The 26,416-nt window shown below is 37.7% G+C and overlaps 1 protein-coding gene across 2 annotated transcripts in view; it reads left to right on the forward strand.

The window, feature by feature from the left end:
* The window catches only part of PALS2 (protein associated with LIN7 2, MAGUK p55 family member), a 57,207-nt gene that overhangs the window by 17,121 nt on the left and 13,670 nt on the right, over positions 1 to 26,416 (forward strand). The window contains exons 2-6 of one of the 2 annotated variants that reach the window (XM_054273343.1): positions 9,994 to 10,115; positions 14,715 to 14,867; positions 23,064 to 23,216; positions 23,718 to 23,945; positions 25,090 to 25,221. In XM_054273343.1, coding sequence (XP_054129318.1) covers positions 9,999 to 10,115; positions 14,715 to 14,867; positions 23,064 to 23,216; positions 23,718 to 23,945; positions 25,090 to 25,221 — 783 coding nt within the window. In that variant the 5' untranslated portion in view covers positions 9,994 to 9,998. The remainder of the gene's footprint in view (positions 1 to 9,993; positions 10,116 to 14,714; positions 14,868 to 23,063; positions 23,217 to 23,717; positions 23,946 to 25,089; positions 25,222 to 26,416) is intronic. The other variant, XM_054273342.1, reaches the window with a different exon arrangement.

Raw genomic sequence — 26,416 nt, forward strand, 5'->3', positions numbered from 1 at the left:
AGTTTGGCTGTCTTTGCATTTGCCAGTGCTTCTTTTGAAAACAGACAAACAACCCTTCCCCCCAACCAAAAAAAAACTAAACCAAGACATTTTAACTGAAAAATGTGCAAAATTTACTTGAAAGATCTCTGGTTTTGCTGAGTTGGAGGGGTGGGGTACGTGACTGAAAATTCAGTTCTTAGCAAACTTAATGAAACCCAACTTGGTATTCTGAGGAAATGAAGTAGAAAATTTCAGACATGTCAGTATGCATCACATACAGTTTTGAGACACCCTTTGCTGTTTCACTGCCTGTGCCCACCTTATACAAGACAGAACACTGTCTTCAGGGTTTACAGCAGTAGCTTTAAAGTGAAGGTGGCAAACATTCAAAGAGAGTATTCAAAGTGGCAGTTTCCTTAAAAGCATGTAGTTCTTAATCCAAGCTACCCCAAGACCACTAGAAATAATTTTTTCCTGATGTTGTTGTGCCTAGACATTCTTAAATTGAAGTTAGATTACCCACTTTTCATTAAACATTGGCAGTTGTGAATAAATCCTGATAACATAATGTGGGGAAGTAGTCCAGGAGGTAAAACACATGACTAAGGGCAGTGTGACTTACTCCATGAAGTTTTTCAGTTCCCTTCAAAATATAAGTGTCAAGCTGATCTTTTTATTCCTTTTCCAGGATTCTTGAACATAGCCTTCAAAGGACTAAAGGAACAGAACTGTTGAGGGTAATAAATAGGCAATTGTGTAAATCTTGACTGCATCGGATTGAAAGAAAGGTTTAGGGTGGAGTCTCTTCACTAGAAGTGACAGAGATATATTTTGAGCATTCCTGAAGGTCAGGTAAGCCTTTAACATGCCATATTTTGCCATTTCTTTATTAAAACACAAAGTTTTTATGTGGCATTTTTCACTATTTAAAAAGATAAGCTGTGTTTTTTGGCAAACAAGTTTGAAAAACCATTTTCTATCCACTACATCGCTACTAACATTCCAACTGTGTTTTGGAAATTTTCTTTGTAGGTAAAGCTTTAGCTGTGTTCTTAAAATAAGCAAGAACTGTGTCATATGACAAAGGTAGTGAAGTAAATGGGTTTTTTTATTGTTTTTCTGTTGCAAGTCACCCTGAACTAGAACATTATTCATTTAGTGAATTGCATTTACTGCTTCCAGATAAGTTTGTTGGGCAGAAATGGGGGTGTGTGCATGAGAGAGCAGAGTTTAGTGGAAGTGGGAGCATTAGAGTTTAGGGATGAACTTCAAGTGAAATTTTTGGAAAATGTATTAGGTGATCATGTAAAATTGAAAATTGAGGTCCTGGGACAGACATAATTTCATTTAAATGTTATAAATTTTGCAGATTCACTCCTGTTTGCAGATTCACTCCTGTGCTAAATTTTTTGTCTTCAGGCTGGGATGCAGTAGAAAATTGAGTGAAATTAAGTGAACACTTCCCTATGGAAGCATTTCATGGTAGTTCTTTTCCTTTTGATAGAAAAATGGGCTAGGTATAATAATAGCGTAATTAAATATCTTTTTCCTTTTTTATTAAAGAATATGTTGACATAGTCTAAATATTTTCTAAAGTGCTTTAACTTATTTTGTGCTCCAAAAAGCTGTCTTGCATTTCTGTTTTCTCCATATAATTTTATTGAGCAACTTTAAAATGCTTGTGTAGCATCCATAGTGGAACCTCAAAAATAATTTTATGTCTGCACTGGTACAGCTCTAATTTAAATACTCCAGTGTATTAGCTTGGAAGGGATAATTCAATAAATACTTCACAGTAGCAGAGGCTTGAAACAGTGAATGCATGAAATGTTAACATATGGGTGTGACTGGTAAAAGGGCAGTGGTGTAGTTTTTTACAGCAACATCATAATGGAGCAATCAGATTTTGAAAGTGCTGAGTTTGGATGCTTTCATTTAGAAAAGCATTCTGTTGTTATAAAATAACTCTGAGAATGTATTATGACAGTGTTATTTCGCTTGATATCAAAACTCTTCATTATAAAATTCTTATTTGTTAGAATTCCTGAGTGTCTCCTACGCTTGAAGCTGTAAAAGGAAGTTGTGTTAAAAGCAACAGTAGTATCTGGATGATATGTGGCTTCTGGTGCATTTCCTTGTCTAAGCATTTTCACTAAAGCAAAAGTGCCAAAACGCAAAAACAAAGTGCCAAAAACTAATTTGAAACCTAGAGTAATAGCAGGGGGACAAAATATATGTGAAGTATTTTCACTGAAGAAAGAGGACTTTTTGTTCAGTTACGGTTTTTAATTTTGGAGGAGAGTGATGTTTAAAGTGTACCTTTGTACTGTTTAGTGACAGACCTGTAGGTTGAGCTGACAGTATGATGTAACTGTAAGAAGGTCAAAATAGATCTCATTATCTCTCCCTTTCACTAGAGAGGGAAGTATTAATGGTGTCGTGCAAGGCACTCACGAGACTCTTGTCCAGTAATGGAAACTGAGACATTGTGCTTTCTAGATGTAAAAAAAAATTGGATTAAGAGCAGGGAGCAGAAACAATTGTTTAATCTAGATTTTCTAGTAACCAAGATTAAGGAAATGCCCAGATATCTGAAGTATGGATTGTTTTTAATGATATCCTCCTGATACTCTGAGTGATCAGGTGCCTTCAGACACAAGGTGCAGACACCCCTGGGACGCAAACTGCAGTGAAACCAACATCGTCTCTGGTAATGAGATTCACCACAGATCTCTGGAGATGCAGTGTTGTTACTTTGCTACACAGTGGAGTATCTAATTTTGTTTATTTGAAGTACCTTGTCTTTTTTGCAGACGTGCACAAAGCATGCTACAGAACAGCTCTGTGACTAATGTTCTGAACTGTTTCATTTGCACTGACAACAGAGCACGTTACAAACCTTGTGAATTTTACCTTTCTTTGAAAAAATGCCTATCCAGTCTATCCAGTGTTCCTAGATGAAAGTGCAAAAGGTTGGAAAAAGATGCTGCTGGCCAAGCTTGGGCCAGTTGCTCCTGGGGTTCCTGATCTCAGAAGTGGGACACAACATGCAGCTTGCCTTATCCACTATGACAGTGTTGACCAGCAACAAGATGAAAGCATGTTCTTGGACGGGAAGTCTGCTATCCCTTTGGAAGGGTGTTCATTATTTTCTCTTCAGGTCTAATTTTTTTACTTGTGTGAAGAAGAGATTTAATTGAGGAAGAAACCTTAATTGATTTCCAGCTGTCCTTAGGCCGAATTTGTGAATGGGATAAAGCAATAGATAGTTCTGCATGGCTTTCCATCAAGTGTTTCACCAAGAAAAGTGGTACAGAAAAAGTAAAAACGCACAAAAAATTTTTAAATTCAGCCTTTTAAAAAACTTTTAGTTGACTTGCTCGTACATGCTTTGTGCTGTATGGTGCTTAAAGATTTTTTTTTTTGTACTCTTTCAGTTGTGTGCATGTGTGTCCTTCCTCAGTTAATAATTTCTGTGCCTGAAGCTTGCATCATTCTTCCTCTAATTAAAAAAGGTCAGAAAACTTGGTAATACCTAACACTTACATAGGCTTATCTTCAAAGCATCAAGCTTAGTTAGCATGAAGTTAATTGCCTTTGTACTTTAGGAAATATTTTTCTTGGCAATCCTTTAAGAAAGAGAAGTCTGACATAATTTCCTTGAAACTAGATTTTAGTGTATCTGTCCTCAACGTCTTGTTGTTGGTCATGATATATGTATTTAAATAAGACTTAAGCTTTTTAATCTGCTAGTTTTGGAGTTTTGATGTTTTGTTCCCTTTTTATCTTTGCTGAGATTACTTTTAAATAGTGCTTTTATTTTTTCCAAAGATGCAGCTGTGAGGTCCATCTGTTCGTCAGAAAATTTGTGCTTCGTCTTTTTTTAGACAATCTTCACAGCCTGAAAGAAGTATGTCTGCAGTGTTCAAGCTGGGAAAGTGTTGTTGGCTCTTCCCTGTAGCTTTTGTGACCTTCACAGTCATGAAACATGGGCATGAAATATAGTTGAGCCAGGTTTGATAAGGGTAGGGGCTGCTTGAGCTTCTATTTATAGGTATGTTAAAATAGCTCCATCTTGGCTTGGCAGTAGACTTGGAGAAAATGAAGTAAAACAAAATTAATAAACTTTTCTAAGCACTTACATTATTTCTTTTCAATGTGCAGAAATTTAGTGGGCAGAATTTGAATATCCAGAGGAACATTCATTCTTATCAATTAGGCTTTTCCTGCTTCCTTTAAAAATTCATTGCCATATGTGATTCTGCAGTCAGTAAAGTGTTCATGCTGCAGACAACAGTTTTCTTCATTCATCAATCTTACTGTCTTTTTGGAGGAGACCTGCTGTGTTTGCTGCCAGGGAAGGGGTCCCGTTCAGAAGAGGTGCCTGAGTGATGTTACAATGGAACGCTGCCCAGCAATGTCTGAGTTAAGGTGGCTTCCAGGGCTGGCCCAGCGCTCCCTGCTTGGCAGTGTGTGTCAGATAGAGGTGCAAGCTGTGTGGCTGGGTGTTTGAAGGACTCTCATTGCACCCTGCTGCAGTCAGCAGTGGCTGTGGAGCAGGTGCCTGATTTGCAGAGGAGCCTGGGGTGGAACTGCAGCACTCCTGCTCTGGAGCTGCTGCTGAGAGTGATCCTGCTCAGTGCATGCAGCTGCTGGCTGGGAAAACACAGACATAATGTTGTATGTGCTCACTGCATAGTGCTTCCCCAGACTTCTGTCTGAAAATAAGGCTTCTGAAGTGTACTCTAGCAGTAGTAAGACAGCTTTGTCAGCCTTTCATATAGTCTTGGTCAATAGCCTGTTTGTGAATGAACTTGTGAAATATTCTCAGAATGTTAACTTGTTCATAGGTACTCCTTTTCTATGTTCTAGACTGCCAAAAATGCTGTAATTTGTGACTGGGGAGAGAAGTGGCCAAGACAAAATAACTTTTTTTTCCCCTTTGCCTTTTATTTAAGCATAATGATCATTATTTAAAAACCTTAGAGACAAATGGGGAAAAAAAGTTACAGAGTTGTCATTGGTTAAGGGCTGGCGAAGTTAAAAATTATCTTCTTTTGTCTGAGCTCATTGTGTGTCTTGTGGAACTTCAATATATCCCTCTTGAAAAGGTTTTAAATTACACAAGAAACTATTTCGGAAGTTTATGCATGTGACAAGATTTTAATCTAACTTTCTAGACTTTGTGTGGAGTACCTGCCTCTCCAGTAGTCCTTGAGGTATTTATTATAACTTTCTATCCAGATGAGTAGGCCATGTGGAAATAAATATGCATGTTTATTTAAATATATTATACATAATTTTCTTTTCATTCCTGTTATTTTGTGAGCTTGGAGACTAATAAGATGAAGCTGAGCTAAAAAAATTGTGCAAAATATTCATTCTGAAAAGCTTTAATTTTCCCCAGTGAGTGACACATTTGTCTTCTGTCTGCAAATCTGGAAAATTAATTTAAATGTATGCTTCCTCTTTCCTCTACATAGAATTAATGTAGACAAGAATTAGGCACTGAAAGAAAGAATAAAAATAAAATTTGGTAGAAGAATCACAGCTGAGAGCTTGGTGAAAACTTGCTTTTTTGTTACAATTACAAGAAGAAAGGAGTTATCAGGGTATCTTTTACGTCTGTTTGATCTGAACTTACTATTGTAAGGTACGATGTGTAGATTAAACCTTTGAAACATCTTTTGGCTGTCCGAAGAACTCTGTGGGAATTAGGAAGATTTAATTCTGGTTAGTAAATTTTACATTAGGAAGTGGGATTTCTGTATTCCCAAACCTCAGGATGCATGCTGTTTGCCACAGAGATCAATTAACATCTCTTTGCCCCCTTTCCCTTTTTGAAATGGGGTTCAAATGACAAACTAGTTTTTCTGAATGTGGGGTCATATGTATAGTAGGAATAAATTGTTCAGTGCATGTACACAGCAGACCAGTATGTTCCTGCTGAGTCTTGCTTGAGGCTTTAAACTTGCTGCGGTTATGAAGATGCTCTTTGAAAATTGACTGTGAAAATTAATTCTGTGTGTATTCCCTGTCACGAAAGCCGGGGGCTGGAGTTGTAATCTCATTTTTCTTAGGAGTCCCAGCTCAGACTCAGTTCTGTTGTCACCCTTTCCTAAGAATCCCTGTATTTCAGCAGGGATTCTCGCCTCAACTGAGAGTTTGTTTCTGCCACCCAGTTCCTCCTGGCGTGTCTGGAGGCTGTTGTCAGTGGGTTTCTTGTAATATGTGTGTGTTCCTAGGTGGTTGTGTAAACCATTGTAGTCAGCCATGCCTGTCTCATGGTGTCCTCACTAAAACAAATCCTTATGTGTTGTGATGAGAGTTTAACGTTTTCCCCAGATGGGTCATTGAATGTAGAAACAGTCTTGTCTTCAGAGAGAGGGAGGTGAATGGTAGAGCTCTCAAAGTCACTATAGTCTTAGTATTTTCCTGTAAAAATGGGACAAGAGAGGGAAGGGAGACCTAATTAGTTTTCCACTGGAAAAGCACACATTTTCTCTTTATTGTACACCAAAGTCCACAATAATAATAAGCACTTCTGACAACCTGGTTTATGCAGTTTGTTCATGTAGTCCTTAGTTCTTCAGTGTGCCTGACTTGAATGTAAGTTCTACAGGGCTTTCTGCCCCCCCAGTGAGTAACTTCTATCAACATTTCAAGGGCAGATTCACCACAAAAGAGATATGAACCTCAAAAGGCAATTCTTGATGGGATATTTAGATTTGGTAGTCACAAAACTCCTCAGTTCCATCTGTTTCTTGCTTGGTAGGAACTGATCTTTTAAGTAAAAGTTTCCTACCTAAGTACTTTCATCTGCAGCTTTCATTCCTGCTGCTCAGGAATAAGATAAGATGCTTTTTCAAAAGTGCTAAGGTGGCTTTATCCCTGGAAAGAAAAAAGTGAAATTGTTTAAATGAGTGCTACTTGAAATTCCATGTGAATCTACGTTATTCTGAAAGATTGTTATAATTAAGCCTGGAGACAAAGTATCTCCTGTTGTTTGTTGTCTAATAGACCCTAGAAATGAGTAAACGGAAAGCCTCTTGAACAGATACAGAAGAAACAGTTCCATAATACGTTTCCCAAAGTGCCTTCCCCTCCTCCCACCTCTGCCCTTAGTCTTTAGATAAATCAAATTGTTTGAACATACATATATGAATATCTAAGGCATGTGTAGTCAGTATATTGCTTAGACTTTCAAAGCTATTTTCACATGTGAACAAACACCAGCTTTTCACATGAAACAGGAACTATATTTGAAAGTGGCCCATGACTTGTATAATACACATAAAACACTGAGATTAAAATGCTTGTCTAGTCCATCAAAAAAAGTACCCATATATTTGTGGTCTATTCTTTTTGAATAAACCAGCAGACATAATTCCTGTTGGAATATGCTCTTGATATTTTTTTTTGGCAAATAACATTCGATCATGTTCTGAATATTTTGCCAGGTGAGTGTAAAGCAGTGAAACATGGTGAGGCATATAAATGTTCCTCTGCCTACCCTGTGCTAGGTAACAGGTGCAAAGACTGTTGAAGCTTAACCTTTCTCTCAGTCTGAATTTTTTTTGCTTAACATTGTAACTGATTAAAATACAGGCATACTTGAAGGTATTTTTTTTTTATTCAACTGCTTAGAAAGATTTTCCCTTTAAGATGGGTAACTATCTACACTGAGGCAATATTGTTCCTCATACTGTGTTTAAACATAAACAATAGAGCATGAGTAAAGGTGCCTTATCCTGCCTTTTTGGTTTGCTTTCTAATATTGAGACAACACTATTTATAACTAAGGAACTCTTGCTGTGATGGCTGTGCCATGAGACAACCAACACACAACTGTAGAAGCTGTTTCTGAGAACAGCTGGTTTTGGTTTCGATGACCTGGAATGCAAGTCTGCCTTTGTGAATATTTTGAATTCTGCATGTTGATAAAGCTGGTTGCTGTTTTCTAAAAATGCTGAAATATACTTAAGTAGTTCTGATGCTAGATGTTTGTGAAACCTTTATTGAATAAAATATTAATTTGAAAATACCCTGACTATTGCATGAAGACATTTTTCTGAAGCTTAACATTGCTCTTAACATTTTCTCTTTGATGATAAAGGGACTATTAGGGACTATTTTTTTAAATTTGATCTAAGGCAGAATTCTGAAAGGCTTAAATAAGAAACAGGATAATGTCATGGAGATAATATGACCAATGTGTTTATTATAAATATCTTTGTCACCATCAGATGCTGGAATTGCAGCTGCTGGTTGAGATGCATACTTTGACTTCAAGGAAGCTTTGCATTTTCTCCGATTATTTGTAGGAGAAAAACTGCTAACCTGAAATTCCTTAAAAAAGAATTTGCATAACTGTTAAAAATGTAAAGAAAGGTTATAATTCTAACACTTGCATTATTATGCAGCACCTATGACGTAAATTGGCCAGAAACATCTGCCCACTTCTGCAGATAGTACAGCTTGCATGACTACATTAAAAGTCACGAGTCTGAAACTGGGAATTGAGAAAATGTGAAGAAGGCAGTTTCATCTGCAACTGAACTAGTCAGGATGTAGGACCTACCTAGTCTGGGGAAGTTGTGAACTGTTTGCATGGTAATTTTGTGACTTTATATAATGTGTGGATGCTGACAGCACTTTGTCTGTTACAAAGTAGAAATAATGCTGCTTCAAAATCTGAAAACATAAAGTGTTATTTTCCCTCCTACTCATGGTTTCACAGAAAATTCACTTTTTTTGATACAAAAAGTGTGGTGAAAACATTTAACATAATACAGGTCTTTCTACATGCCCTGCTGTAGTTAAAATGTTGCACGTGAGTTGATTTGCTTGTTGAAAAGTCAGTTCCGCTTAACAGAAAGAATGGGCAGAAATTTTTTTCTTCCGATGGAATTTTCTAGGAAGAATTAGAGTCAGAAAGTGGGTGTTGAGAAATGCAGTTTGTTCTGTTACTGTGCAGTTTCATAATAGCTTTCATTATAAAGCAGTGAGGAAATTTAAGGGTAAATTCCTGTGTGGGAGAAGGGGCATATAGGCTTTTCTAATTCTCTTGATATATACTACTCTGCAACATGCAGAGCGCTGCAGAACACAGTAGTTATTCCAAGGCTTCTGGGCTTGTTGGGGATCTCAACAGGAGATTTTGTTAGTACACCTGTGTGTGTGTGTCTGTTTGAGCATGCATATATAGCTTGGCAGGAGTTTAAAAGAGTAAAGTTAAGAACAAGAACAAATTCTCTTAATTCACCTCAATGACTTCAGGGGATCAGACAGCTGGGATGGTGGCATTTCCTGACATTTCCTTGGGCAGCATTGTTGACTGTCAGCCAAGAGTGGTTCTCTCAGCAATTCTGAGGGTACCGGGCAGGCACGATGCATTTCTCATTGCAGGGTGTGCTTCCCAGTACTGCAGTGTGCTGTGGGACCAGGCTGGTGTTAGTGCACTTAGTGCCACAGTGCAGTGGGTCAGGGCTGCCTGTAAAGGACTGCTGGGGTGGGCACAAGTGTTCCCACAGTAAGAGCTGCCTTGGAAGCACATTTTTGGTTTAAAAAAATTGGTTTGGAACTACGTGGTCATTTTTACAATAGTGAATCTGCCTCTACAGGCATTGTAAAACTGGTGGGTTGCTATATGTATGAGGGCTGAAAACTTCTGAAAAATATGAAATAAAAAGAGTACTGAAGGAGTTGATTTTATTGTATCTGGAAGATTATGCATACTTTTACATAGTTTATACTTGTTTGTTTTTTCAGTCCTTAGTAGCAAATCTTGGAAGGAATGTGCTGGGCCTGGATTCAGTTTGATGCAACCTGTATTTCATTTTCAGACATACACACAAAAAAAGTTATTTTTCTGTTCTGTCCCCTTGTTCTCAGTAGATGTATTTGACTACTTAACATCTTTAAAGTTAATATTGTGGTGTTTCCCAGAGCTTTTGCTCCTTATGGAAGCCTGTTTTGGTCAGTATTTACTTTTTGTTTTTTTTTTGTCAGCAGCCATGCAGCAGGTCTTAGACAACCTTACTGATCTGCCGACATCGACAGGCGCTGAAGAAATAGACCTGATTTTTCTTAAAGGAATTATGGAGAACCCCATCGTAAGATCGCTTGCTAAGGTATTTAAATTTGCTGCTTCGAGTAGAATCTGGAAATGTTTTAACTCTTCCATTATTTTGTGAACATTGAGTGTGGATTGAGGTATCCAAAACACGTTGTTGGTTCATCTTATTAAAAGACTTGACTGGCTTGAAGGTGAAGAGTTCGTGATTTCTGTGCATGCTGGTTAATAGTTCTATGGAAAAATCTAGAGGAAGATAAAAAAATCAGAGATTACAGAAATAATGTGGTTACATTATTTATGAAGAAAAATCATAATATTTGGAATTAGAAGCAGTTGATTTTAATGTAGTCTTGTAACCACTGTTGTGTGCATAACTCATATGCCTTCTGACTTCTAGTGGTTTTGCCAGAGGTGAAAAGTGAGAGCAGTCACCTTCATTATCCTGTGGCAAAAAAATGTTTTCTTTTCATCTTCAGCTCAAAACTACTTTCTGATATGCCAGGAAAATATTCTTTCCATGCCCTTTCCTGGATCTCAGACTAATAATTTTATCTTTGATTGTCAGCTCTCTAAAACATGGATTATCCTAAGTTTTTGTTCTTGGATTACAAAAATCTTTTATGTATGGGTGGTAGCAATCAATTATAAATATGTAAGGTGATATTTGCAAAAAAATCTTTGGACTCTTTAATTAAAATGTAGCTGGTCTTACCAGTAGGAAATGCAGTCAAATACTGCACATCACTTATATACGTTCTTAATCTTACTTCATAAAAATAAGCTCCTTTCAAGAGGAAAACCCAGTTAACTTAAATACAGCTGTCTCTTTAATAGGAATAGACATATGAAAGCAGTGCCCTCTGGGCAGGTATGAAATCCTCTGTAAAGCTAAAGGATTGTTGCCCATGGATTTTGTTCAGTATAAATTCTGGAAAGGAAAACTTCTCATGAGAATTCATATAAGAATCTACTTCTGTTTGGCTGTTCAAAAAATTGGTTTTAAGTTGAAGACATGGCACAGTAATAAACTTAGAAGTAATAGAAGTGTCTTATCTGCTGGTGAGATGACTGCAGAGAGAAAGATTTGTGTACTAAATTTACTAGAGTAAGTAAAAGCATTTTTTTACTGACAATGGGAACAACTTTAAGTGTCTGCTGCATAAGTCATCTTTAATATTTATCATGAAGAAAATGTTCACTGCAAAGCCTTTTTTTCTTATAAAGAATTTGTGCTTTAATGGTCAGTAACGATTAGGTGGAATTTAATGACTAGCAGATGTAAAAAAAGTGCTTGTAGCAGAAACAGATTCTTAACTGTACACATGCTTTATCTAGAATGCTTAAAGGTTTTAATTGTGTTCACATGGTGTGCCTGCACTCATATTTTCTTAGTAATTATTTTGGAATAATCCTCAGTCGTAACAAGCAGTGCTAAATAAGGATAAGATCAAAACACATTTGGTGAAGCGTATGTAATTCACATATTTGTCCCTAAAAATACATAAACTTGCTTTTCTATTAGAAGAGCTGGTTCTCAGTTCTCAGTCATCTCAGTTCTCTGAGATGGTTACATTGTAACAGCAGAATCATTTCAAAGCAAGCCAGAAATGCAAAAGCTTTTTCATTTTCCTTTATTAGCCAGTTATTAAGACTAATCATTATGTAAAGTACACCAAAAAGGACAATAAGAAACTTGGGGAAATGTGCCAAAAGCTATCCAAACTTGTTTTCTCCTTTTGGTCCTTAAATAAATGAAGGTGAATGATAAGTATAGTAGTTAGTTTGCATTATTTTGCAGTGCATTTTGGCTGATCTTTTAAAACTGGGTTACATTCATTTCACACTTTTCCTGTATAGAATAAAGGTTATAAGGTAGAAATTACAGGGGTTTTTGTTGGATAGGGTTCTTTCACTGAATCTTTCCGCTTTTCAGTAGGTGGTAGAGGAAAGGAGAACTGTTATCATTGTAAAATGTTTTTTCCTGTCACTGATGTTTGTAGAATCATAGAGTAGTTTTGGTTGGAAGTGGCCTTTAAAGGTCACCTTGTCTAACCCCCTTGCAATGAGCAGGGACATCTTCAACTAGATCAGGTTGCTCAGGGCCCCATCCAGCCTGACCTTGATTGTTTCCAAGGATGGAGTGTTTACAATCTTTCTGGGCAACCTATTGCAGTATTTTACCACAACCATCCTAAAACTTTTCTTCCTTATATCTAGTCTCAATCTACCTTCTTTTAGTTTAAAATCATGATGCCCTGTCTTAAATAACTTGGAAAATAACTGTTGAACTTGGAACAAGCATGAATTCTCCTCAGTTTTGCTACTGAACTGTGGTATCAAAACTTTCTTCTCCTGGATTGTTAACTGTTCTCTCAAACCTCAAAACTTTTATCTCCTTTCTGCTGTTACACTACTGCTTTTAGCATTATATCACAGCCTACAGGTGAATGCCCAGCCCAGGCCAAGGAAACATCTTGGGAGTAATCTATAAGCATTTAGTCCAGTATTTAAGATGTCAGATTGTTGGAGGTAGAAGCCTTACTATTTGAACATTTGGCAGGTATGATATATACTGAATGCACAGAAAGGCTCAATTCAGTATCAGTATTTCTGAAATGTTCTATTGAATTTAAAAAAAAATGCGATATCCAAGTTAGGTATTCCTATTTGTGTGTTTTTTAACTTATTCATACCATTCCATATCCTGTTACTCCTCAACATATTGCCGGATCAGAGATTGTTTCCTGATAAAACTTTATGTTCCCCAGTATATACATGGCCTTGATTTTGGAGTGAAGGGTGAGAATATTTGTATTTAGATTATATCACTCAGTGTTAGTGGTGGTTTTTTGAAAACAATGAGTGAGAAAAAAGGTAACCCATATTCTCTAATCTTAAAAAGGTTTTGCAGTTGGGTTATGTCTAAAAATCACTAGATTGGTGTTTTTACCTGCTGTAAAAGAACTAAATTGTAAAAGAAGGATATTGTTTACTGTATGTGTTCTGTACAAAATAGCATTCCCTTATAAAGGAGAATGTATGTAGGTGCTGAGCTTCCTATAACTTTGTAATTACAGTCATTTGCTTTGTGTGTGTTGGTGTTGGAGAATGTTTGAAATGCCTTTCTGTTAAGTTAACCTTTCCAGAGTTTAGCCACCAGGCCTGCAGAAACAGCATTTTATAGATATGAAGAACAATTTAATACTTAGATGATTTCAGGAAGCAAAGTTCTCTGCTTTTAGCAAAATTTTATTTTATTGTCAGTTTTAAAGCAGCAATAAGAGAGCAGAAGTGCTCACATACCTTCAAATTATATCTGTGGGAAGTATATATAGATGACTCTGAATTATATCTATTATGTATTTGGTTTTTATATGCCAAAGTAATTGCTCCTTTGTAAATTTCTTGTTGCTACAGTGTTGAAAATAACTTTTAATTGAGAATCTGTGTTATTTTTGGCCTCCTTGTTCCCTAGTTCTGTGATAGAGCACTGTCTGTAATAAATAAATTAAGCATTCAGAGATGCTTCTCTTCCTGCTCAAAGCACCTACATTTCAATGAATTTCAGTATCTGCAGAGTTCAGGAAATGATTATGTCTGCAGGAATAGCTCTAGAAATAGATGAAATATTATCAAAGAATCATAGAATGGTTGAGGCTGCAAGGGACCTCTGGGGGGCATTTGGTCCAACTCTCTCTACTCAAGCAGGGCCACCTGGAGATGGTTGCCCAGGACCACATCCAGACAGCTTTTGAGTATCTCCAAGGAGGGAAACTCCCATCTTCTTTGGGTAACCTGTGCTAGCGCTCACTCACCCTCACGCCGGAAAAAGTGTATCCTGATGTTCAAACAGAGCTTCCTGAGTTTCATTGTATGCCCCTGCCTGCAGTCCTGTCACCAGTCACCACTGGAAACAGGCTGTCCCTGTCCTCTTTGTGTAGCATACCTTTTATACACATTGATGAAATTTCCCTGAGCCTCCTCTTTTCCAGGCAGAACAGTCCCAGCTTGATGAGACTTTCCTCAAATGTGAGGTGCTCCAGACCCTTCATGATATTTGTGGCCCTCCACTGAGCTCTTTCCAGAATGTCCAGAGTGTTGCAGGTGTGGCCTCACTTTTTGCTGAGTAACACTAGCTGTTCTAGCAACACTTTCAATTCAGCCCAGGTTACTGCTGGCTGCCTTTGACTCCAACTTTTCTTAAGCATTTCCTTCAGTTAGGCAGATTTTAGCAGGTAGAATGTGCTGTTCAGAAGGTGTTTGAATGGGAGGAGTCTGAGCTAAATGTTTTTGTTGCCAACTCTGGGAAGATCCCATAGCTCCTTTTCTGCCCTTCTTCTACAAGGTGTACTTGTCCAGGGTTCCAAAGCAGGAAAGGTCCTGAGGTGCTGTGCTGTTGATAGAGCAGTGCCTGGTGTGTATAGCATAGAGGAGATATGCACTTCAAAGCCTCTCTGGTATGTGCTGCTTATAAAGTTTATTTGATCCTGTAGTTGAGTATGCAAAATCCTTCAGCAGTTCAATCAGGTTATCCTATATGTAATTTTTCTGGCTTTTCTGCTGAATGTTGCACTGAGAAATTACTTGAAAAGTTTATAGATTTGAACCACTCAAAACTTATTTACTTTATAGTCTTGTGTATTTAATCTTACAGGCTCACGAGCGACTGGAAGATTCTAAACTTGAGGCTGTCAGTGACAACAACCTGGAGCTGGTGAATGAAATTCTTGAAGACATCAGTCCCTTAGTAAATAAGGATGAAAATGTTGCAGAATTGGTTGGAATACTCAAGGAGCCTCATTTTCAGGTGCCACCTTTTTACTGTATGTTGCCAACTTACTGTATCAGTGTCCACATACAGATTTAGGAATGACAATGAAACAAAACCTGAACTATAACAAAATGTAATGGATTGTAATGTAAAGGATTTTACTCCAAATAAAAGGTAAATCAGAAGCCATGTTAAAAATAAACATGATTTTATTCTTTGATATCATTTCAAAACCACCTTTACTCACTGTATTAAATTCTGCTGGAGTTTCTGTTATAAAGCTTGGACAAGCTTTTACTTCCTGTATGACTGGAGTTTCTATAAAAATTCCCTGAAGGCTTGCTTCATCCATAACATTTTCAGGTGATCTCAGTTCCTGATCATGAGCATTGTGCATTTCAGTTCAGCTGTTTGCACTCATACTCGTGTGTAAGATGTACGGTTTGCAGAGTGAATGGACGTGAATCTTCTGTGAGCTGATCTGCACTGCAGCTGAAGCTGACACTCTGCAGCCCTCTCACTGTTGCTCTGCTTAAGTGAAGTGTTGACATGTGCTTGTCAAAAGCAGATGTTTTTCCATTTTGCTGTTTCTATGACTAGCTTCTGTACTGAGCCTCAAAGATCAAGGTTTGAAAATCCTTTGTAGATTCTGGCCTTTCTAGGTAGGGTTCAGTGGACTTTGCTACTTCAGTAGACTGCTACTAAACTAAAGGTGTTCTGTAGAAAAACATAAACAACTTTTTGCCATAGTATAAGTGGATTTCTTTTGGCAGGCAGCTGTGAAGTCATAGGCATTTTTGGGATAGATGAGTTTAAACATACTTTTCCCCCAGGTTTTTCATTGCATGTTTTACAAACATAGCAGTGAGATATATTACCGTTTAACATGGATAAACACTGAAAATGCTTTTGGTTGTATTGTGTCCTATTGGGAAAGGAATCCCTTCAAGAACTCAGCTTTTGGGGCAGTAGCTTTTCTGAGTACTGGCAATTCCTCTGCCTCTCCTGTGTTGGCCTCCCTTGTGCTCTTACTTGTTCAGACAGGCATCATAGCAGAGTGATGAAAAGCTATGATTGGAGACTTACTGGTGCATAAACCTGCAAATCAGTCTTTGGTCCCATAGAAAAAAATTGGTACTTGAAAAGGACTGGATGAGTTTGGAGGAATTGATAGTTAAAATGCACAAGGACTAGAACTGAGGGCCAGCTGTGCACTGACAGACCTGACAATGATCCACTGTGTTAGACAGAGAAAATAAAGCTGAAAGTCAAAGAGGATGATGAATCAAAAGATGAAAAGGGCATAACAATTGAAGTGCTGCACTTTGAAAGGCTCAGTAGCAGTGATCTCTGGAGAGAGATGGCAAAGGCCAGAGACAAGCTTGGGAAAAGGATCTTTGGGGTGGAAACTGGAGATGGCCTGTAGGAGACAGATCAAATAAGAATTTTTGGGTGACTAAGAATCGAATAAGAATTACTGGGTGAATAGCCAACACTAAGGCAAACCCAGCATTTATTCCTGTTCTGTGGTCAGATCTACAGAGAGGCAGAATGTGATCTTGGTGTCAGATACTTCATTAGTTCAGGCTTGAGCAACTTAAACATGTAGTGTGAAAGTTCCAAAATAGCTGGTGAACTGGAGTGTCAGTATTTATGCTCTTTCTTGTACCTTTTCTGTTGCTTGATATAGAAGGAGCAGACATGAAACTGCATATATGCTATCTTAACTTTACAGTTTTGTTCAGTTTTAGTGCTTCCTAATTGTATGTTAAAGGTCCATTAGCAAACATCTCTTCTGTTTTCCTTCCCTGTCTCTGCAGTAGGTGTCTAGTGAAGGCTGTAAGGCTAGAACAAGCCAACAATGATACCTTCCAAAATGTGTTGTGAAGATTTAGTGATTTGTTGCTAAGACTTTGAGTGAGTAGTGTCATCCACCTGTGGTTCTCTTCCATGAGCTTATTCAGTTGTTTTTTTCAACCCATATGAAAATCTGTCATTCACAGCATCCGCCATCAGAGTGGAGACTGTGCTCTTTTGGTTTTGAGACTGTCTCCTGTCAATTTCACTTAATATTCCATCCTCTTGTGTAGGAAGAAAGTGAACAGTTTTTCTTAATCAGCTTTTCCATGTTACCTGTGGTTTGAAAGACCTCATTGTGTCTCTCTGTGTCAAATAAATAAAACAAAGGGAAGCAAAGCTGTATGCAGCATGGATTTCTGAAGTAGTGTCATAATTTACATTGCATTTCCTACTCATGGCCTAAAAGTTCCTAGTACTTGGTTTGCCTGTTTAACAGCTGATGAATAGAGCAGAAAAGTTCAGTTAGAAGGAACCTACAGTGATCATCCACTCCAGCTGACTTACCAATTCAGAACTGGCTGAAAATTAAAGGCTGTTATTAAGGGTGTTGTCCAAATGCTTGTTAAACACTGACAGACATGGGGCATCAGCCACCTCTTTAGGAAGGAGCCTGTTCCAGTGTTTGACCACCCTGTCAGTAAGGAAGAGATATCTCTAGGCTCAGGGAGAGTAGAGGTGGATTGCTTGTTAGGCTCAGTTTGGTTTTGTATTGTTTACATCTTTGAGATACCATTTCTGAGTCTTTCAGTTAATACATAAAGCTAGGATTGTGTTTTCCCTTGTAGTCTGTGTTGAAGTTAATTTGCCTTGTTCTCAGTCTATTGCTCATGAGGTGCCTCTGCAGGTTACAGGCAGTTGTTTCAGTCCTTGAGTAGTTCATCAGCATCAGCAAACTGTCATTTCATTTCTCATCCCCATTTCCTAGGCCATTTATCTGACATGTCAGTATATTGGCAGGTGTAGAACTGAGCCCAGATGCCTGTTGAAATCACCTGATGCCATGAATTCTGAAAACTAAAAATTCCATATTCCTGGCACCAATTTTTCTGTCTTTCACTAATATTTTCTTCTTTTTGAAAGCCTTACTATCTTTTCTGTTATAGTTTTGTTTTTCTGAAAGACTTCTGCCAAAGGGCTATGGAAGTTGTTCTACATTAACAACTCTAACTGCCTTGTTGCCATGCTTGTTGGTGACTCTTCCAAGGAATCTGACTAGATTTGAGAAGCATAACTTCCTTTATTAAGCATGTTGATGCTTTCCCATGATCCATTTTGTCCAGTCATTCTGGGTTTTATGGAGACTTCTGATTTGTTTAGTATCAGCGTCACACTTAGTTTTGCAGTTTGTTGACTCTTCCTTGGAACATAGTTTAAATATTCATGTCATGGTTATTGCTTACATGCTGCTTTTTTCCCTATAGTGTTGGGTGAGTCATGGGCATGTAAGAAAAATGCAGTGCAACTTTGTTTGCTGCAAAATCTGGATTGTACAAAAAGGACAAAAAAGTGTGAAAGGAAGAGAAAATAGGTGGTTAAGATAGTTAAATGCTGCCCTGGAGAACTGGCCTATTCATCACTCTGTCAAAATTGGAATTCATTTAAAAAAAAAGTCGGAAGAAGTTTTAATTTGTATTTTTAAAATTTATTTTCTGTGTGCCTGTTGTGAGGCATTCAGTCTCATTTGCAGAAACAATGAGTAGTTTTGGCTGCTGTGTATGGGCAAAAGCACCTAGCTACTTACTTCTTCAAAGTATATCTGCTGTGATTCATTTCTGAAGCCGAAAATTAGGGAGAATTTTCAGCCCTTAATTTTGTACTTCCATTACCCATGTGCAAGCAACAAAATCAGCTGAGGTCAAAGTACTATTTTTATTGAACTGATATCATAGTTAAGACCATTCTAGAAGTACTTCTAGGACAAATTGCAGACCAAAATGTAGATATAGTATCTTTTTTTAAGGCTTGGGAAAGCTGTGTGTCTCCTGCAAAAAGGAAACAGAAAATTACCTAGATACTCAATAAATAAGTGCTATCATTTCTGCCTCATTTGGTGCAAGTAGGCAAATTCCAAATTCTGCAAGAAGGGAAAGAGGAAAAATACAATGTCAATTGCATTTATAGAAAAAGTCTTTTACATCCTTTCTCCAGTTCAGTAAAAGTGCTAACAACCCAACCTGACTCTCTAAAAGTTCCATGGACAGTACTGTGTAATTGGTTAGAGACTGTATTTTGCAAATGAATGCTTCCACTTTATCACAGCCTCACCTTACAGTTGTAACCTGCCTTGGCATACAAGTATAAAATGTGGCTATACAAGGCATCAGTGCAGTAGATTATTTGGATGTATCATTTAGTGCTAGAAATACCAAATTACAGGACTTCATTTTTTCTACACATTTTTGTAGAAGAGCATTTGGGAAGGAGTAACTCTGGAGTACAGGTGCATGCCTGGCTATATTATTATTCCCTTTCTTTTCTCCTCTTGTTTCCTTGTTTTTTCATCCCTTCCGCTCTTTACCCTTTTTAGTTTTAACTGAACTTTTCAGAGGTCAAAGTGTGAAAGTTCTAATGAGTTTCACAGTATTGATGGCTGGCCAGTAGGTCAGTATGTGTCGGAGAGCCAGCTGGCACATGCTGCACATGAAAAAGGCTGTAGCAAATCTTACCAGACAGTAGCTGGAGAGCAGAAGACAGGAGTGGTAAGAGAGGTTGCCTTGAGGAAAGAAACAGCATTTAAAAATTTTCACACTGTTGGAGTGGTTAAACATGCAGAAGAATCACTTCTACTTCCTCTTGGAAGAGCTTGTTCTGTTACTTTCACCCTTCAAGAATTAGCTAAACCATTCATCCTAAATAGATTCTGCTGGCAATAAAATACTTAATCTGTAAAGCAGCCAGTTTGTAAGGGCTGATCATACCTTTTAAATGTTTCATTTAGAAAAAGTGACCTTAAATTGTATCCTAGACAGATATTAATATATAGAGTTATTTTCCCTACATATTCTTGTGTTCTTACCATCTCTTCTGATTTTTCTAAGGTCATGATTCCCTCACTTTTCTGGGAGAGCCTTTAAAATGTGTTCTTTTCACATGAACATTAGGAGTCTCTAGTCTATTTATTAAGTTCTAATATTTAAACAAGGTTATCAGGGAAGACTAGCACACATTTAGTGCATAAAAGAGGAAAGGAAATATTTTAGATACTTCTAGGCCTAAAATGTTAGGAAAGGAGGCCTGAATTCAAGACTATAGAGTCATTCTACTCTTGTGTATTCCCTCCCACCACAGCCCCCAGTTTGTAATATAACTGTTCTTTTGGATCAGAATTGGAGAAATGGTCATTCTGTTATTTAGGGCAGTGCTTCATAACATGTTTTGATTGTGTTGAGAATTTTTTAAATGAAAAACAAATGTTGAGTTTGAACTTGGCTTCAGTACTGCAGAGAGCCTTGCATGTTTAATGGTTCTCTGTTCACTGAATTTTCAGTTACATTTTAAAATATTTTTACCTGTCAAATATATGCAGCCACAGTAAACTACTGTAAAGAGATCAGTATCTTCTAAGTTTATGGATTGTTTTTTGACAGTGTCTTGCATAAAGAGACCATACTGTCTATCACAGGACTGTGTATCCACAGGACTGTGTATTACTTCTTGTGATTTGTAGCAGTTCTCCTAAGTGCCTTTTTTTGACAATATTGGCATCTATCCAGTCTTGGATAATCAGCTGATTTGTTTACAGGAGGAAATTTTGTATGGAGGAAACTTTGAACTGTTTTATGGTTGTTAATCAATCCCTGTTGTTTTGCAGACTTTGGCAGTGGTTTTGTAAGTGTTCCAGCACCAGTATGGAAAGGTCAGATTTCTGTAGAGCTCTGGAGTTGCAGGAGCACAGGATATCACTTTTTTGGGTATCACAAGAAAGAAACAAGAGAAGTTAATGTAACTGTATTTCTCAGTTCTCTCAGCCATCTTCCTAAAATAAGAAAGTAACTTAGGACATAAAATGTTGGCCAGTAGTCCGGCAGTGTTACAGACACAGGGACCTGTTGCCAGGTGCCTGTACTTAAGTGTTCTTCAGGACTGTAGGTCATGACCTGGCTGCCTGGAAACAAGCTCATAAAACTGGTACAGATTCTTGAGTTTCAGAACTGAGAGTTGGGTATGGGACAGTAATAAGTTAACTGTGCCTTCAGGAAACCAATGAACTACTTTTTTAAAGAAAACACTTTAGAGCTGAGGGCAGTCCCTGATAGTCCCTCTGTGACTCAGGCATTGTGTAAAAGGAAAAAGGAAATAGGAAAAAGATCCTTTGACTGAGAGATGGTTAAGTAGCAGTTGTATGAATTCATGCTTATCCATAAAACTGAGTGGTTAAAAAGGATCAGAATGTGAAATGGGATCAGATTTAAGAACTGAAGAATTTTATGGAGCATTTTAATTTGAAAAGGATGACACAGACTGTTATCTTAGTAGGCTTTTTGGATCAGATTATAATCTATAAATTGCATTACCATTAAAGGGCAGAGACCTGTCCAGGCAGGTGTGTGAGGCTTTATGAGAAGTATAAAAGTGAGTTGTGGTCAGGAACTTCAGGGACAATTTGTTCTAGCATGTGACCAGAAGAAAACTGTAAGTTTCATACCACTGTATCTGGTTTTATGAGTACTAATCTGTAAAAATGTGTTGCTGAGGCAAATTAGTTTCATTTTGGAAATGCAGAAAGATCCAAATATATGTTGCTTGCAAACATTGGCAGAGAGATCTGTTCTCCTGGTTTCTGGATTGGATGTGTCTTGGATAGTGAAGAATTAGAAATTGCTACCATCTGACAGCTGCTTGATTTAAATAAATGATTGTTTTTCCTATTTAATTTGATTTGGTTTGTGTCCACAGTATCAGAGCAGCCACAATAAGCAGCTGTCTTTACAGTCTTAATGGAAGGGGCAAAATCGGTGAATTAATACTTCCTTCTAACCTCAAGTTGAAATATCAGCAGGTTCATCGTGTAATGGGCAGATTAAAATGACTGTTCAGGTTTGTGACATTTTGAGGGCTTGCATGCTGAGCTTAGCACTAACCTAATGTGGTTGCACAGCCTTTAGCTTAGAGGTGGCTTACAGAAGGGTGGAGCAGACTGCATAGCAAATCATGACTCTTACCTGCTCGCCTGCTCTACTTTCTGGTAGTTTGCTGTCTTCCTCTGGCATGTGCATGTCAGTATCACTGATAGTCCCATGGTGTCTTTTTTTTTAGCTACTTCTGTGACACAGTCAGAGACCTGCCTTTATTCCATATCTGACCGGTCACTGTTGGAAACAAAGCTGTGTAGCTGGAGGCCCAGTAGGCATCTCTTCTGCTTGCTGCTGCTCTCTGTGTCTCTGTCAGTGTGACTCCCTGTGCTGTAGGATGCTTTACCTTGGACTACTGTGTATGATGGATATTGGGTGTCCCTGTTCCTCTCATAGAATCACAGAATGGTTTGGGTTGGAAGGGACCTTAAAGATCATCTTGTTCCAGATCCCCCACCATGGGCAGGGACACCTTACACTAGAAGGTGACAGAAAGACAGAAAGTCTGAAAGTCTCTCCTCTGTCTTAGTGCACAAGTTTGATCTTGGTTTACCTGTATGTATTGTCGTATACATTTTTCTTTATCCTAAGATATGTTTTATGAAAAAATCATGCCTAAATTATGTTGTCTTCCAAACATGATTATATTCATTTGGATCTCCTCCTTCTACCTTGTATTTATGTATGTGCACTGGAGAAAACACTGTTAACTCTAAGGTCTGAGCTCCTGTCTTCCAGAAAGTAAACTCTGTAAGCTTGGATTCATTTGTTACTAGAATTCTGTCTTGGCTTTATGCAAGCAGGAAGCAAGCACTCATTCTGCAGATAGCTAGAAATCCTTGCATACTTGTCATTATCCAAATTACTGTGGAGGAAAATTTTATTGCATTAAACACAAGTATCTAATGATGAGTTGTCTTCATTTTTTTTGCAGTGGGCTGTTCATTTACTGTAACCATTTGCTCAGATACTGTCTCATTAGGTGGAAGACTATTTTAGGTACTCCTTTTTCTGTCTTCTTCCCTTGTAACATCACACATTCCTCCCAGTTTAGTTACATTTCTCCTATATTTCCTTAAGAAGCAGCATTTTTCTGTACAAGATAGGATATTTGCCAAGGCAATAGGCTTATCAGTTCATGTGAGCACTTACTGTGTCCATTTTTGCTTTATTTCATGTGAAGTAATGGTATTATGACCTGATCCCAAAAGGACAGATTCAGTGGTTATTCAGCACTAAATCCTTTCACAAACAGTTATTTCATGACTATAAAAAAGATTTTTTTTCTGTTTCTTTGCAGTCACTCTTGGAAGCACATGATATTGTGGCTTCAAAATGTTATGATTCCCCTCCTTCTAGCCCAGAAGTCAATAATTCTTCCGTGAACAACCAGGCTGTTCCAGTAGATGCTATTCGCATCCTTGGAATTCACAAAAGAGCAGGAGAGCCACTGGTAAGTAATTGAGGGTGAGTGTGTCTTTAAAGTGCTAGTGGAAATGTTTGCTCATACCTGATTTCTTGCATTATGTTTTAATTATTTTCATTATATTGTGTAATTTAATGGGTGATAAGCTCAGTATTGAGAAGTTGAAATAAGATACTTTCATGTACTCCATCCCATTCTCTCCAAGAAGTAATGGGATAGTTATTAGGCAGTCACTGGCCTGAATGACTGCTGGCATAACTGACTAACACAACATCTTGATGTAAGATGACAGGATTGCATGCAATCAAGAACAACAGTAATTTTTCAGTCTTATGAAAATCTTGTGTGAAAGCACTTCTGTGTCACCTGATACTTCTCTGTATCAGGAGCTCTAACACTGTAGTAGCTGTGACTGTTTTCCTTGGAGTGAGTGGAATATCCCACAGCTGTGTATTTGTGCTTGAGGTAATGGTGAAATGAAACTGAAATTCAAACAGTGGTAAACTGGATGTCCTGTACCTCCTTCAGGGGGTCACGTTCAGAGTGGAGAACAACGATCTGGTGATAGCCCGAATTCTTCATGGAGGAATGATAGATCGGCAAGGTCTTCTGCATGTGGGGGACATTATTAAAGAGGTGAATGGCCACGAGGTTGGAAACAACCCAAAAGAATTGCAAGAACTGCTGAAAAACATCAGTGGAAGTGTCACTTTGAAAATTCTCCCCAGCTACAGAGACACTGTCATTCCTCAACAGGTCAGTAGCACATTTCTGATGATTCTGTGAAAAAAACCTTCTGCTTAGTACTTTATTGTGTAAGATTCTCTAAGATTCTGGATTAGACATATTTTGATTATTTTGTGAATATAATGTTAGGAGGAAGAATAAAATGTAGAAACCTGTATTTACCTTTAATTACATTTTTGAAATGAGTTTATTCACCTAATATGCCTGCCTAAAAAACTTGAATTAGTGTCTAAAATTGTTAGGCATTTGTATGCTACATATAAAGCACGTTTCTTTGACCTTAAGTGATCTCTGATGACCTGACCACAATCATACTTCATGCAGTAAGGTGTGTGTGTTTATAATGTGGTTAGTGTCAAAATAATCAGTTTAACAGAATTCAGAAATGTATTTAATTCAACAGACAGGCTTTTGAACTCTCTGACTTCAGTGGGAACTTGGATGGTGGCTGTTCTTTATCCTTTTCTTGCTGTAGGCTGTCAGTTTCTCCATGGCAGAAATGACTTCCTGAGCTGAATCAGTCCTTTGAAACAGCCTATAAGATGCTCCTTCAAGTAGTGGGTCTTAATGCCTGTGACTTCCACTGAGTAGAGGCTGAGGGAATGTGCTCTATTGAGGCAGGTGCAGGGCTTCCTTTGCTCCCCAGCCTGGTACAAAGAGAGTCAAAGATGTTTTCAGTTCAGTCATGCAACCTACTGTTTCTTCCCATGCATCAAATTTGAGTCTTAAGCAGCTGAATCTCCTGTTACTTTTGCCATGAACTCAATGTTTTAAAAGTAATTCTTAAGATTCTACCAGCCTTAAATACAGTGCTCACATTCCAAAAATTTGTTTGTATTTTTATGTAATTGAAAGTCAAAATTCTAACTGAGTTGTATACGCTGAAGTGCAGAAATGACCATTTTGTAATACCATGGAACAGATTTTTTAATTTTTATCATGAAGCTACTTCAGCCAAGGCTTGCACCATTGATTATTCCATCCCAGTTAGTGAATAACTTTTTCCCCCTAGATTATATTTTACATGCCAAATGCAGCTTGGATCATGTCAAGGTTTTTATGCTGTAGGTAAAGACATTACTTCAGTTTGACAGATAGATTAGTCAGAATGTATTTTATAATGCTTAAGCTTTGTTACTTTTACACGTTTCAGGTTTTTGTCAAGTGTCATTTTGATTATAATCCATATAATGACAACCTCATCCCATGCAAAGAAGCAGGTTTGAAATTCTCTAAAGGAGAAATTCTTCAGATTGTAAACCGGGAAGATCCGAATTGGTGGCAGGTTGGTAAAAAGATTAAAATAAGTAAAATAAAAAACTGAAAAGCATCAGTAGGTGCCTTACTAATAAACTCTTTAAATTATGATCTACTTCCATTTAACAGTAGATACATGAAAAAAATATTTATACTGCAATCCAATTTCAAGCTAATATAAAGATATGAAGTTGAAATACTAAAGGAAAAGTAATGTTTTAAATTGTATATGTAACATTCATTTTACTATTAGTTGTGTTTATTTTTCTTTGTTCTTGCATCATAGGCCTGGACTTTCCCACAAATAAATTTAAGGTGGACAATTTCTAGAAAAAAGGTCTTAGTTTGACTATAATTATGGTAAACCTTCCCTGACAGCAGCTGTGGAAGACGTGGACCCCTTCCTGAGTGCTCAGAGATTCAGAGAGAGAAATTAATCTTGTGGATTTGAAGGGAGTGAGAATAGCTGTCTGGAGAGGCTGTATGTTTTATTCTACAGTGGTCAGTGTCTGTGAGCTGTGTGTCATGCATGCTCATAGTCACAGTGTTTGGCACTGTTTCAAACATTAACAATTCATCCTGCTTTAAGGTGGTATTTCTACATTCAGTCCTGCAGTAGAAATGTAATCCAATGCTTATGCTATGTTTATTTTTTACAAGACACTATGCACAGAATTAAACATTATCAGTGCCTCTGAAAATGGGACAAGAGAACTTTTAAGACCATTTTGCGAACTTTTAAGACCCTTGTCTCAACCGAGATCCTCAAAACTGGCAGAGAGTATAGCATTATTAATTTCCCTTTCGACCCCTACATTGCTCACCCTTTGCAAGGTAACAAGCAGAAGAGAGCCAGACTACCTGAGAACAAGATACATGACTTCTTTAAAAGCAGCAGAAATATTCTAATATACCAAAGCAGCTGCTGAATTTTGTTACTTCTCAATGACAGTAATAACAGAAAGAAAGACAATAAAAAGTGTGAGGAAAGGCTGAGAATTTATTGCTGCCAACTTAATTAGTTTCAGAAGTAGACATTCCAAAACTCTGGAGGAATTTGATGTTTAGCTCATGCTGACTTCTGTATTGCCTTTCAATCTCTCCAGTCGTAACTTGTGGGAGTCCAGGAGAAATAAATCTTCAACACTCAATCTGACAAAATTGAAATGTGTTAAATCAGTATAGTGTATTGCTATGCAGATCATGCCCCAGGAAAAAGAAGT

The sequence above is a fragment of the Melozone crissalis genome, unplaced genomic scaffold (assembly GCF_028551555.1).
Source record: "Melozone crissalis strain CALT ecotype California unplaced genomic scaffold, PUWL_Pcris_2 ptg000016l_1, whole genome shotgun sequence".
Classification (NCBI taxonomy): domain Eukaryota; kingdom Metazoa; phylum Chordata; class Aves; order Passeriformes; family Passerellidae; genus Melozone; species Melozone crissalis.